The following is a 13,995-nucleotide window of genomic DNA, read 5'->3' as shown; positions in this document are numbered from 1 at the left end:
ATAATACCTAGCTTGAAAAAAATAGTATAGCTGTAGATAAAGCTTATGTTCATCTATAAGAACATACATTAATTTTCAGTATTTCAAGACTTCTTGCTAAAGTCTGCACTGTTCTGTACATCTGTAACTAAACATCTCAAATGATTTTGGTCTACTAAATTGCATTTTTTTTTTCAGTAATGTATTTTATTTTTAATTTTTTTAATTTTATTTTTTTCCATTATCAAAACTACCACGAGATACCACCTCACACCAGTAAGAAAGGCCATCATTAATAAGCCCAGAAATATCAAATGCCAGAGGGGGTGTGGAGAAAAAGTAACCCTCCTGCACTGCTGGTGGGAATGTAATCTGGTACAACCACTACGGAGAACAGTATGGATGTACCTTAGAAACTATATACAGAACTACCATATGATCCAGCAATCCCACTCTTGGGCATATGCCTGGAGAAAAATTGCATTTCTTACGTTTTAAGGTTTCACGTAGTTTTCTATTAGGTATTTCCATTATGTCATGCAGAGATGGATAGTAAATTACGTTTTGCTTCTAATCACTTCCGAATTTTTTTTTAAGAGATTCTAGCAAGCTTTCCTTTAGTAAGTTACCACAGAATTTATACACTGAAGTCTTGTCTGTTCTGACTTGCTTTTAGGTGAAAAAAGTACCTAGAATTAAATACAAATTTCAATTCTTTGTATTCTACGTAATTTTCAAAGAATTTTTCTAATATTGCTTTTTTTTCCCCTGTCCAAAATACTGAGAGGGTTCATGAGTGTCAAACATCCCTGAAAAGTACAGCTATGCATACCATTAAAGAGGGAAGGATCTTATAGCAGCCAGAGACACATCTAACAGTATAACTGGCAATGAAATCTTAAGATGTAGAACTTTTAGATTTAAAAAACATGTAACTTTGACCTTGGTAAATGACACTAAAAAAGATGGTGCCTATCTATCACCAGGAAAACAGCCCCTGAGAAACCTTTCCATTCTGTGAGGCTGCTGTAATTAATACTGGCCAAATGCAATGCAATTTGCAAATGGTAACTTTTATTTGAGAAAGCTATTCTTTGCTTGTAAAAAGTAAGTACTCAACATAATTTAGGAAACCTAAGTTAGCAGGGAGAAAAATATACACACCAAACAAAACTAGCTAGAGTAGTGAGGTATATCTCTGATCCTGGACCTGGTATTTTTTTTTGTCCACAAAATCTATTGAAATATCAACCAGGAAAAATGATTCAAACCACCTCTGGCATGAATCACAACATATTTTAAAGATATGTTAATTTTAAAAACTTTGAAGCAAAGATTAATTTTTCTAAAAGATTCCCTTTAAACACAAAACTCATATATCCCAACTCATTTAATCCTAGTCCTCGTAGCCCTAACTCAAAATCTGTTTTCCCCAACAGTGCTGACATCTCTTTGGAATCTTAGAAGTGCCCAGAATTGAACTGTGTCATGTATTAGAGCCTGCAACTGGAATAATGTGGAAGGTATGTTGCAACTTTTTGCCACCTGTTATATAGAAATTTCTATTTATTGCTGAATATTTATTCAATTTGGAATATTTTAATTTTTTGTTTGGCTGTTTTTTTTTGTTTGTTTTTTTTGTTTGTTTTTGTCTTTTTGCTATTTCTTGGGCCACTCCGGCATATGGGTCCCAGCTAGGGTCATCAGAGTATGCACCGGCTCCCAGAGCCACAGCTAGGGGTCCAATCAGAGCTGTAGCCACCGGCCTACGCCAGAGCCACAGCAACACAGGATCCGAGCCGCGTCTGCAACCTACATCACAGCTCACGGCAACGCCGATCGTTAACCCACTGAGCAAGGGCAGGGACCGAACCGGCAACCTCACGGTTCCTAGTCGGATTCGTTAACCACTGCGCCATGACGGGAACTCCTGTTTGGCTGTTTTAACTGGATGGTGTACATCTGTACCAGGTAACTGACAGCTGTATCTTTTTAGATGAGGGTCTCAATGAGGAACAGCACTTGGAGACTTGATGATGGTTACATGCATCTCAGATTCTGAGTGACTTTAAAGCTAAGCAGTTTACTTTTATAATTCTCACTCTTCAGATCTACTTTTGTATCTCCATTTTTAGAAGTTTTTTTAAATTAATCTATTTTTAGGTAGTACATGGAGTAATTAATGTAATGCATGGCATATATGCTGAGGAGACCTTTAAAAAGAAAGGACAATGAATTCACTTTTATAATGATAACCGCTATACTCAAATGCTATGGAACAGCAATTACTATAAGATAACAGTAATGTCAAGTGTGGAAGAGGAAGAAACCTGGAACTTCTAGTGAGCACCTAGTTCTATATAAAGCTTTTTAAGCAAGATATTAACAAGCAAGCAAGATCTGTTACAGCCTGAACTAAAAGTAAAAGCTGTTAAAAAAAACAAAAAAGACAGTTTTCATGCTGATCATTACAGAAAACTACTTAATGCCAAAACTTCTTTCAAGATACTTTCTTACAATGGATGGATAGCTTTTACTGTCTCTACTTGTTCTTTTTCATAAACAGGAGATGGACCTAGCTCATAGTTCTCCCAGAGCTGTTATGTTGTAGTTTTGGAGTATACTGTAATGACTATCAATTTTACCAGTTCTATGGGGACTTCTGTACCTGAATACATGTCATCCTTTAAAACATGATTGGAAGGACATGTGTTTATTCTGGTGCTGTTTCCATGCTCCAGGTTATTTTGCAAGGGCAACAATATCAAAATAAATGCCAGAATATATGGAGCCATAGGATATAAATGGTACATCTTCCTGGAAGACTAAATAAACTTATTCAAGGGGAGGAAAGTTAATATTTTAAAATATGGGAATAAATATAGATATACCGAGTAAAATGCAAAATTTGCATACATTTTTGAGAAAATAGACTTTGAAGCAATTTCCTGTACTTTACTGTCCAGTTTTAGTTACATCCCCACCACCTCCCTGTCATTCAGAGTCAGTTTTTTGGTGGGGAGAAAGATTTGAAAGCACTGCCTTGACAGCATATAAATATGGACTATCATACAACAATTTAAAGTGACATTTATTTAAAAAATTTAATGATGTGGTAAATTTACAATACTGTGTTATATATGGAGTATGATCTCCACTGTGTGAGCAGGTACTTGGACAAAACGTTAGAAAGAAGGGCTCCAAAATTGCAGTAATGTTCCTTACTGAGGACAGGATTCTAGGTGACTTTCCTTATTTTTTCTTCTTCTACATTGTTCCCTAATGAGCATGTACTACTTCCATGTATTTTTTTTTTTTTTTTAAAGCATTAGCTCCCCTCTGCTGGTTACAGGTCTGAGCTGCTCAACATCTAAGAGAAATGGAGACTGATTTTGCTAATACAAAAAGTACAGAAAGCTCGTAGGGAATGGCTTCCAAAAGTCATGTGAAAAATGATCACAATCCAGGTTTTGAAATCTCTACTACAATTTTACAATTCCTAGTACCCTCTTATATCACTATTATTCCTTTGCTATACTGTCTTTATTTGATTTTATCATTGGGTATCTCCAAACTCAGCTGTGAATAATCATTGTTATATACATTGGAGTTTTAAGTTTTTAATTTTTGGCTTAGCTACTGGAGGGATAACATAAGCTTTGCTAATGGGTGCATGTCTTATTGATGAAAGACAGAAATAATTCAAATCCTATCATTTACTCGCTGTGAGACCTTGGGTAAATAACTAAATTTTGTTGTGTCTTATTCTCTTCTGTACATTGACATTAATAATACCTATTTCAGAGTGTTTTGAGGAAAAAAATTATGACTATATCTGTATTATATTTTTTTTCTGTGCAACTAATATAAATACAATTGTATGTATAATCTATGTTAACTATATTTAAAATACTTAGCATAACATTTGGCCCATGGTAAGTGCTTTAACAAATTTAAAAATGATTATTACAAACAATCTGAGACATAATCTCTATTACTATTTAGTAATTCACTGAAGACACTTGGGGTTGGACATCAGGACCCAGAGGACAGATTTTTCTCAACCAAAGCAAAATTAACTTATCAAGGCAGAAAAGAAATCCCTAACACATCATCATTATGACTTTGGTACCTACTCTAGCTTTTCTACTATAAGCTAGAGCAATTATTTTTGGAACTCATTTATGTGAACTTGAATTACTGCCACTGTGGATATACTATCTAATTTTTAAATGGACATGTTTTAATATACCTTCCATTTTCATTAAATTACAAATAAAATATATTCATATAACTTTTAAATACATCTACAAAATGGTTATAAAATAACTATATTTAGTAGTTTGTACAAAAATGACCCCATATTCGATGGTTTTAAAACTGAAGCTCTATTTAAGAAAAAAAAAATTCAGGCAGCTGAACTATGGTTTAACTCTTGTAACACTTGCAGTTTCCTTTGTTGAAAAACAAAACCAAACCTGAAAATGTAGTTTTCTTAAAACATCACTAGTAACAATATACAATTCCAGCTCTTGCATAAAATGAAGGCATGATTTCCAATTGAGATCAACAATATAAAATTCATTTAACATCTGATCACTTCTCCTTTAAGCTACCTTGTAAAAGAAAAAGTCATATTGGAGTAAATTCCTTTTATGAGACCATCCTTATTTTGTAGGTGTACTTGGCAATAAGATATGTTAGCAGGTTATAAACACATTTAATACAATCCAGGTGCTAAAATTATAGCATTATTTTCAAGTATTACCTTAAACGTCATTTTAAACTGAGAATATTAAAAAAATCTCAAGAGCTCAGCATGACCACCAACCCATCGTCATTATGACTTCATTCTACTGTAAGGTGGATTCCTGGGTTTTTAAAGAATGGTGTTCAAATTGTAGCACATTATATCTTACAACATAAAAAAAGCAAACTGAAAAATGTGTAGAAACTCATGCATAGCTAGTATAGCTATGAACCCCATATGAAGAAATAAGCTATTAGCAAAAATGTTTGCCCCATATACAGGTATATGTGAATTTAACACAAGCTGGTAAAATCCACTTATTCTGATTGTCATTATGACATGTGCATATCATTAAATGTTACATCTAAAAACTTTAAGAAAATTACAAACTTTTTTTGGGAAGAATAAACAACCTTTGGAAGGCTCTTTGCATATACAGACATACATTTACAGGCTGACATCCTTTTTAGATAAAAGTATAAGGAAAATATTTTTAAAATCAAGTAAATTTTTTTTGAATTGGAAAGATTCTTATACATAAATAAGTCACCATCAGTTATTAGATTACCATAAAAATGGGAGAAGTGGATTTATAAAATACAGCAATTATATCAGAATCATCAACAATCATCTTAAAAAGACCTTAATAAAAACATTACTGCAAAATAAGTGCTCTTAGCATCCAAAAGGTACATCACACCAAGGCTCAAGTTTCTAATAGGAAGACCTAATCCAGAGGCAAGCTCAGTCCCTCTCCTGGTGTGAAATAAAACTAGCGGGCAGCATGGTAGTCATGGGAAGCAGCATGTGAGCAAATATCTTGTGGGAAGGAAGCATCTTATTTGCTGTGGTCTGGATGTGTTTGTAAAGAAAGTTAAGGGAGGAGGTTGAAATATTTGATGTTACAGCTAGCTGAGGCCCTGAGAGTAATAATCAGGACTATTTTATCACTCAGGTAAAAGCTAGTTCAGGCTCCTGGTAAATGCCTCTTTTGGGGATGTTCCAATAGGTTTTGTCATGCATTTCTTCCTTGAAATTTTTAGTGTAATGCTAACTGGAATTCCTACCATTTGAAATCATGTGAATGTTTCTCCGCACTCATGACCTGTTATGTTATGTTGCAAACTATAGAAACTATAAAAATAAAGCATTGGGCCACAACTCATAACTTGAGTATGTTTCTGTTAATCCAAACTGGTGGTCCTGAATATGTTATTTTATATTAGTCATGGCACTCAAAGTTGTATTTTAGCATTATTCCTTAAGTCATTTGCTTCGTTCCCTTATATATAATTGTCAGACACTGTCTCTCATTGACTCACATTTTTTCATCATTCTGGAAATCTACTCTTTCAGCTGTAACTGCAGTGTTTGAGTGGCTACCCATGGATATATCTGAAATACTGGAATGACCAGAAGTAAATTGGTAAGACATCATGGACCAAAATTTGGAAAGGTTTCTGTGCTTTCCTGAGTATAGTCAAGTGTTAAAACTTAAAATATAGAGGTTATTTCTGCATCTCCCATGCATGTCCTCAAGTATCTAAGAACTACTATATTACTAATTCTCAAAGCAGCTCACTAATTATCTTCAGAAAGGAAACTGCCACTAATTTCTGTCAACTAAGGTTTGAACTTAACCTAAGCTAGTGATTCCAACAATAATTTAAAAGGATCGTATACTATGATCAAGTGGGATTTATCCCAAGGATGCAAAGATTTTTCAGTATCCACAAATAATAAATGTGACATACCTACCACATTAACAAATTGAAAAATAAAAGCCATTTGATGACTTTAATAGATGCAGAAAAAGGTTCTGATAAATTTTAACATCAATATTTAACATCAATTTATGTTAAAAACTCTCTAGAAAGTGGGCACAGAGGGAACATACTTCAACATAATAAAGGCCATATATGGCAAACACACAACTAATATCATACTCCACAATGGAAAGCTAAAAGCATTCTAAGATCAGGAACAAGACAAGGATACCACTCTCACCACAGCAATCAGAGAAGAAAAAAATAAAGAAAAGTAAATTCAAAATGAATTAAAGACCTAAATCTAAGCCAGATACTATAAAACTCCTAGAGGAAAACATACAACACTCGTTGACATAAATTGCAGCAATAATTTTTGGCTATGTCTCCTAGAGTAATAGAAATAAACAAATTGTAACTAATTAAACTTACAAGCTTTTGCATAGCAAAAGAAACCATGAGCAAAATAAAAAAAATAACCTATGAAATGGGGGAAAAAATTGCTAATGATGCAACTAACAGGTGATTAATTTCCAAAATATACAAGTAGCTCATACAGATCAATATTAAAAAATAGCCCAATCAAAAAACAAGGGCAGGAAACCTAAATAAACATTTCTTGAAAGAAGGCATCTAGATGGCCAACCGGCACATGGAAAGATACTCAAAACTGCTAATTATTAGAGAAAGGCAAATCAAAACAATAATGAGGTACCAGCTTACACTAGTCAGAATGGCCATCATCAAAAAGTTTACGAACAATAAATGCTGGAGAGAGTGTGGAGAAAGGGAGACCCTTCTACACTGTAGGTGGAAATGTCAATTGCTGCAGCCACTATGGAGCACAGTATGGAGGTTTCTTAAAAAATAAAAATAGAACCACCAGCAATCCCACTCCTAGGCATATATCTGAAAAATACTAATTTGAAAAGATACATGCACCCCTATGTTCCTGCCAGCATTATTTAAAATAGCCAAGACATGGAAGCAACATAAATGTCCACTGAGAGATGAGTGGATAAAGATGTGGTGTAAGCATAGTGGAATATTACTCAGCCATAAAAATCAAATAAAGCCAACTGCAGTAACATGGATGGACCTAGAAATTATCACAATATGTAAATCAGATGAAGAAAGACAAACACTATATGATGTCAAATATATGGGATCTTAAAAATTTATACAAATGAACTTACTTACAAAACAGAAAACTTACGTACAGAAAACAATGTTTACCAATGGGGGAAGAGGAAGGATAAATTAGGAGTTTGGAATTACAATGTTTACCAATGGGGGAAGAGGGAAAGATAAATTAGGAGTTTGGATTTAACGGATACACATTATATATAAAATAGATAAAACAACAAGAACCTACTCTATAGCACAGGGAACTATACTCAGTATCTTGTAATAGCCTATAATGGAAAAGAATCTGGAAAAGAATATGTGAATCACTTAGCTATACACCTAAAAACTATCACTGTAAATAAACTATATTTCAATAAAATTAAAACATTATTGAAAAACATCTTGATATAGGACAAAAATCTACATAGGAAAAACTTCTGATGGTCATAATTATAAGACAAATACATGGCTTTTATTACTCAAAAATATATGAATATGTTCAACATAACACACACATCAGCAACTCTTTTCTTCTCCCTTCTATCCATCAAGTCATCCAGGAAACATGCTAGGCACTCTTTTGACATGTGGGGATAAAGCAGTGAACAAAACCATGCACCTCTCTTCAAAGCATTAATACCCAAACAGAGGAGACAGACAATCGAGCAAACAATATTGAACAAACAAATGAAAGGTGCCTAGGGAGAAACAAAGCAAAAGGGGGAGATATTTTAGATACGGTGATCAAGTAGGACCCCTGGAAAAAGCAAATCAGCAACTTTCCATTAATAATGGTTGTAAGTATGACCTGTATTTACTAAAATGGTATATCCTTCTATGTAATGGCTGGCAATACAACATTATACAGTAGCCCTAAATAAGCTAGGAAAATTAATAGCTTGGGGCTAATATCAATTCTAAAGAGATTTCTTCCTTTAGTGGAGAAATAAGAGGATGCAGTATTTCCATGTACAAAAAACATCTCTCCCATTTTCCATGGCTGAAAAGGCAAAACGAAAGTTAGAGAATTAACAGTTTTTGAATCACAGAAACTGCTTTACTGACAGATCAAAGATATTAAGGCTTAATATTTTCTTTTCCATGAGGAAATTTTGTAGGCATTCTTCTCATAATACAAGTTTTATGAGCAAATGCAAAGGCGATAAAAATACTTTCTTAGGCTGGCAATGCTCATTAAATTATATAATGAATAAAAAGGTGCTCCAAAAAGCACTATACAAATGTAGGGTATTATTATTACTATTATTAGCCAACTCACCTGAAGATGAAGGAAGCTGATCATAGTCCTGTGATGTTCTGTTGGATTTGACATTTTCACCTGGTAATCTCCTAGCAGGAGGCAAAGGAACTTGGCCACTTGCTGGATCAAAAAAGGGATCTTAAAAATAAAGATGATTTTCATATTAAAACTACTATCTCTGCCACTGGCTAAAAAGAAAAATTAGAAATTCTCTACACAGAACAACTTTTGAAAACAAGAAAACATGTCATGACTGATAGTAACCATTTTCTTATTTGCCTGCATATTTTCTAATTTATTCCTCACTTGTTCAAATATGCTTTTCCCTTGTATTCCTACATACTACTAATAATGTATTTTTCAGACCTTTTTTGATTGTAAAATTGTTGATAAAAACCGCTTCTAATTTTAATTTTCTTTCCCAATCTGTCCTGTACAAGGAATAGAAGAAACTCTTGTAAAGTCAAAGAAAAAAATGGGTTTTGAATTTTGCCTGTAAAAATGGATTAGCATATTAATCTCTCTAAGCATTAAGCAGACATAATCTGTAAAATGGACCTGACATTTGGGATTTGTAAGGATTAAATCAATTCATGTATATGAGCTCTGTACAAATAATGTGCCTTTTAACATTACATTGGTCATTCTATGCAAAAATTGTTACTTGGCTCACCAAAAATAAATTCAGTTGTTAAAAATTATATTATTACCATTAAAGTTTGTATAAATAGTGAAACATGTTTGTATTTACCACCTTGATAGTTAGAGGGGCGGATGTGAAATAGTGAAAAATATGAATTTTAGACAAATTAAAAATCATTGTGGGAGTTCCCATCATGGAGCAGCAGAAAAAAATTTGACCAGTATCCATGAGGATTTGGTTTGATCCCTGGCCTCACTCAGTGGGTCAGGCATCTGGTGTATCCATGAAGATTTGGATTGATCCCTGGCCTCACTCCGTGGGTCGGGAATCTGGTGTTTCCATGAGCTGTGTTACAGACTTGGCTCGGATCCTGTGTTGCTATGGCTGTTGGCCAGTAACTACAGCTCTGATTAGACCCCTAGCCTGGGAACTTCCATGCACTGTGGGTGAGGCCTTAAAAAAAAAAAAAAATTATTGTACAATTTCTCAATGATATTTATTAACTGGAGCTAATGGTAGAAGATTTTATCAATGCAACTATATTAAATCATTAGGACCATAAACCTGACTGGCTTAAAATTAGTAGTATATGTGTTTAAATCCATAGACCTGATTCCTTTTTTGAATAGACGAAAATTACCTATGCAGTCTTTGGTTCACTGAGAATGTATTATCTGCCACCACTTCCTTTCCAGGCTTCTGTTTTTCTCTGTCATGTTACTTTCTTCTATGTCTGCCAGTATCTCCAAAGGTACTTACTGTACATTCTTTTGAGGACAGGGATCTTATTTAATTGTGTTTGAATTATATCTCCTAACAGAAACACAGTACCAAGTAAACTGCATGGTAAATAGCCTGCACTTCATAAAGGTGTACTTTTTTACTTTTTCTTTTTAGGGATGCACTTGTGACATATGGAAGTTCTCAGACTAGGGGTCAAATTGGAGCTACATACAACCACAGCAAAGAAGGATCCCAGCCACACCTGCGATGCCGGATCCTTAACCCACTGGGGCTAGGGATCAAACCCACATCCTCATGGACACTGTTGGGTTCTTAACCCACTGAGCCACAATGGGAACTCCATAAAGATTTACTTTTTACCAACAAAAATTAGGACAGACAGATTCAGATTTTTCATATATTCAAATCCCATGAAATTTGTATTGCTAACTTAAGGCTGAAATTGTAACTATTAAGAAGACCAGGGGGGTTCCCTTCGTGGCTCAGTGGTTAACGAACCCAACTAGAATCCATGAGGATGTGGATTCTATCCCTGGCCTCACTCACTGGGTTAAGGATCTGGCACTGAGCTAAGGTGGAGGTCACAGATGAGGCTCAGATCCTGCATGGCTGGGGCTATGGTATAGGCCCGCAGCTGTAGCCCCGATTCAAACCATAGCTTAGAACCATATGCCGCAGGTGCAGCCCTAAAAAGCAAAAAAAAAAAAAAAAAAAAGGGAAGATGACAACCTGATAGTATTTCATTGTTTTAACTTCCATTTGAGTTTGATATTAAAAAATACATAAGAATCTGGTTAAGAAGGAAATTCAGGAGTTCCCGTCATGGCGCAGTGGTTAACAAATCTGACTAGGAACCATGAGGTTGCGGGTTCGATCCCTGCCCTTGCTCAGTGGGTTAACGATCCGGCGTTGCCGTGAGCTGTGGTGTAGGTTGCAGATGTGGCTTGGATCCTGTGTTGCTGTGGCCCTGGCACAGGCTGGCAGCTACAGCTCCGATTGGACCCCTAGCCTGGGAACCTCCATATGCCGAGGGAGCGGTCCAAGAAATGGCAAAAGACAAAAAAAAAAAAAAAAAAAAAGGAAATGCATGCTTATTTATACTAAATTTTGACTAGATAATGTAAGGCAGGAGTTGAAGTCATTATTTCCTTCCTCTTTTTAAGTATCATAATTATCTCCAGCTTTGCTGGAGACTTTTTTTTTTTTAACCTGCGCAAGGCTACTTAATTTGCTTTCATTAATTTTGAGATTAAAATGAGTCTTACATTCTGAGTTCTCAATAATTGAAAAGTCAATGGTTCAGCCTCATTAATTTTGCTAAAACATTTTAGGAAGGAATCAAAGATAAATCAAATTCCATGCAACAAATGTTAATCTTTTGATTTGGAAGGCTAACCAGAGGAACCAAATATGGTGATTTCTGCATAAATTTAGAGATTTCCCAAAGATTTACATTTAAATATTCAATATTCAATTAAATTTACTTTCAGTTCTTGTGCATTCTAAAACATCACTGACATAGTATTAATTCAGAGAAAAGACTGTCTTTTACAATCATGATTTCTTTAGGGGTAATTTATAGGCTTGCTGTTTCTAATCATATGTTTATTTAAGGCTAAACATTAGATTGACACATTACTGAGTCATGAATAGACTACAAAATATATAGTTGTATGATACTACTTCATTAATCTATTGCACTTGAAAAGTCACTAGGTGCACTAAAAGTGTTACCATAAATAGCATGAACTACTTAGTTCTGTTCTGAATCACTATGGTGTTTTATCTGGCTTCATGCTAAGTTTGCTACTGGTCCGTGTTTGAATTATAGCTCCTAACAGAAACATAATACCAAGCACACTGTTTGGTAAATAGCCTGCAACTCATAAAGATCTACATTTAACTACCAAAAATTAAGTCAGATTCAGATTTTTCATAGATTCAAATTCTGTGAAATTTGTATTGCGAACTCAAGGCTAAAATTTGTTAACTATTAAAGAAGACCTGATAATATTTCCTTGTTTTAATTTCCATTTAAGTTTGATAATAAAAAATATGGTCAGGTATAGGCTAAGCTGGTCTTCTGTAGCAAGTTGTAAAGTTGGAAGTATTCCTGCTTAGATGGGAAAAGATACTACATATAATAGTTACTACAAAGAGTATAATAATTACCAAATTTGAAAAGAAATAAAGTTTTTTAAAAACAAATTCTTAAAAAATTAAGTAAAATTTTATATCCACTTCGGATTAAAACATACACACTGAAAATATATATCACAGCCAGTGTGCTATTTATATAGTAATACATGTTCTGAAAAATGAATGAACATTATGGGATTAGTCTACTCTAAAAAGCAAAGTACTGGAGTTCCCATCATGGCTCAGTGGAAACAATCTGACTAGCATCCATGAGAACGCAGGTTTGATCCCTGGCCATGCTCAGTGGGTTAAGGATCTGACATTGCCGTGAGCTGTGGTGAAGGTCACAGACACGGCTTGAATCTGGAATTGCTGTGGCTGTGGTGTAGGCTGACAGCTCCAGCTCTGATTCGACCCCTAGCCTGGAAACCTCTCTATGCCATGGTGCAGCTCTGAAAAGCAAAAAATAAAAAAAAATAAAAAGCAAAGTACCACTGACTGTGATTTACAGTATGGTAATGCTAAATTGAAAAAATTTTAATTCTTATTTTAAGAGATTATTAAAAACTAAGGAAAGGTTGGGAGGAAAGGGTTTGCTAACTATAAAGGAGGTGGAGAAATACATATCAATCAAAATTATTCCATGTAAGAAAGAAACCTGTCAAGTGATTATCTCTTAGAGGAAGCATTAGGGAATATTCCTCCCCCACCCCGACCCTCCACTATCTGAAACACTTCCAATTTTTTACTGAAGTGTAGGAAAACAGGCAAAATAATTGAATAGTTAGAACAATGACATATTTCCTCTGGGGCTGTCCAAAAGCCATCTGAAAGATTTATCAGTTATTCTGAAAATTAAAAAGAATATCAATGCTAGATCTAATTGCTCAAAAAGGATTTGAAAAGCTATTTAGGGGAAACAAAATTTCTCCTTTTCTGGCTGCCCTCATTCTTCTAACTGACATTCATAAACCCCCCATATGTAGGGATCCAGCCACTGATTAAGTCCTCCAGCTTTGGAGAACTCACTACCCTTCTGAGATACAAGAATTATTAATAATTTAGGAAGCTTCTTACGAGGAATGAAATTTTAACTCTCACTAATTCTTCTCATTGGTTGGTCTTCTATTGTCTGGGAGCACAAGGAAGAAATCTAGCCATTCTTTCACAAATACTGTGGATGAAGGCAACTCTCATACATACTTAAGATCATCTCTTCTCTTGGTTAAACATGCACAGTTCCTTTAATCTACCATAGTTTACATGGTGTGGTTTTACTTCTCTTTACCATCCTGGTTGCACTCTTCCAGAAATAGCCTAGGCCCTGGTTTCTCCAACTTTGCATGCATCAGCATCACCCTACAGGCTTGTGAAAAAACAGATTGCTGGGTCCTACCCCCAGAGTTTCTGATTTAGTCAGTCCCAGGTGGGTCTTAAGAACTGGCATTTTTAACATATTTCTAAGAGATGCTAATGCTATTAAGGACCACAATTTGAGAAGCAAAGCTCTACCTCATCAATCCTTCAGCACCTGGACACAGTGGTATCCACGCTGGCTGAGCACTGGGGAGGACCTCATTCTGTC

General features: G+C 34.9%; 1 protein-coding gene and 1 long non-coding RNA gene across 12 annotated transcripts in view; one reads left to right on the top strand and one right to left on the bottom strand.

Moving 5' to 3' along the window:
- Positions 1-6,814, top strand: part of LOC110256435 — a 92,301-nt gene extending 85,487 nt beyond the window's left edge. Inside the window, exons 3-4 of one of the 2 annotated variants that reach the window (XR_002337932.1) lie at positions 1,419-1,502; positions 6,086-6,814. This is a non-coding gene — a long non-coding RNA (uncharacterized LOC110256435). Of the gene's footprint in view, positions 1-1,418; positions 1,503-3,984; positions 4,376-6,085 lie in introns of those variants that run through there. The other variant, XR_002337931.1, reaches the window with a different exon arrangement.
- CBLB (Cbl proto-oncogene B) overlaps positions 1-13,995 on the bottom strand; it is a 219,591-nt gene that overhangs the window by 5,150 nt on the left and 200,446 nt on the right. For all 10 annotated transcript variants that reach the window (XM_021070494.1, XM_021070495.1, XM_021070490.1 and 7 more), the window contains one exon: positions 8,903-9,022. In XM_021070494.1, coding sequence (XP_020926153.1) covers positions 8,903-9,022 — 120 coding nt within the window. The remainder of the gene's footprint in view (positions 1-8,902; positions 9,023-13,995) is intronic.

The sequence above is a fragment of the Sus scrofa genome, chromosome 13 (genome assembly GCF_000003025.6).
Source record: "Sus scrofa isolate TJ Tabasco breed Duroc chromosome 13, Sscrofa11.1, whole genome shotgun sequence".
Classification (NCBI taxonomy): domain Eukaryota; kingdom Metazoa; phylum Chordata; class Mammalia; order Artiodactyla; family Suidae; genus Sus; species Sus scrofa.
Note: the sequence above shows the minus strand (reverse complement) of the source record. Positions and strands in the feature narration are given on the sequence as shown.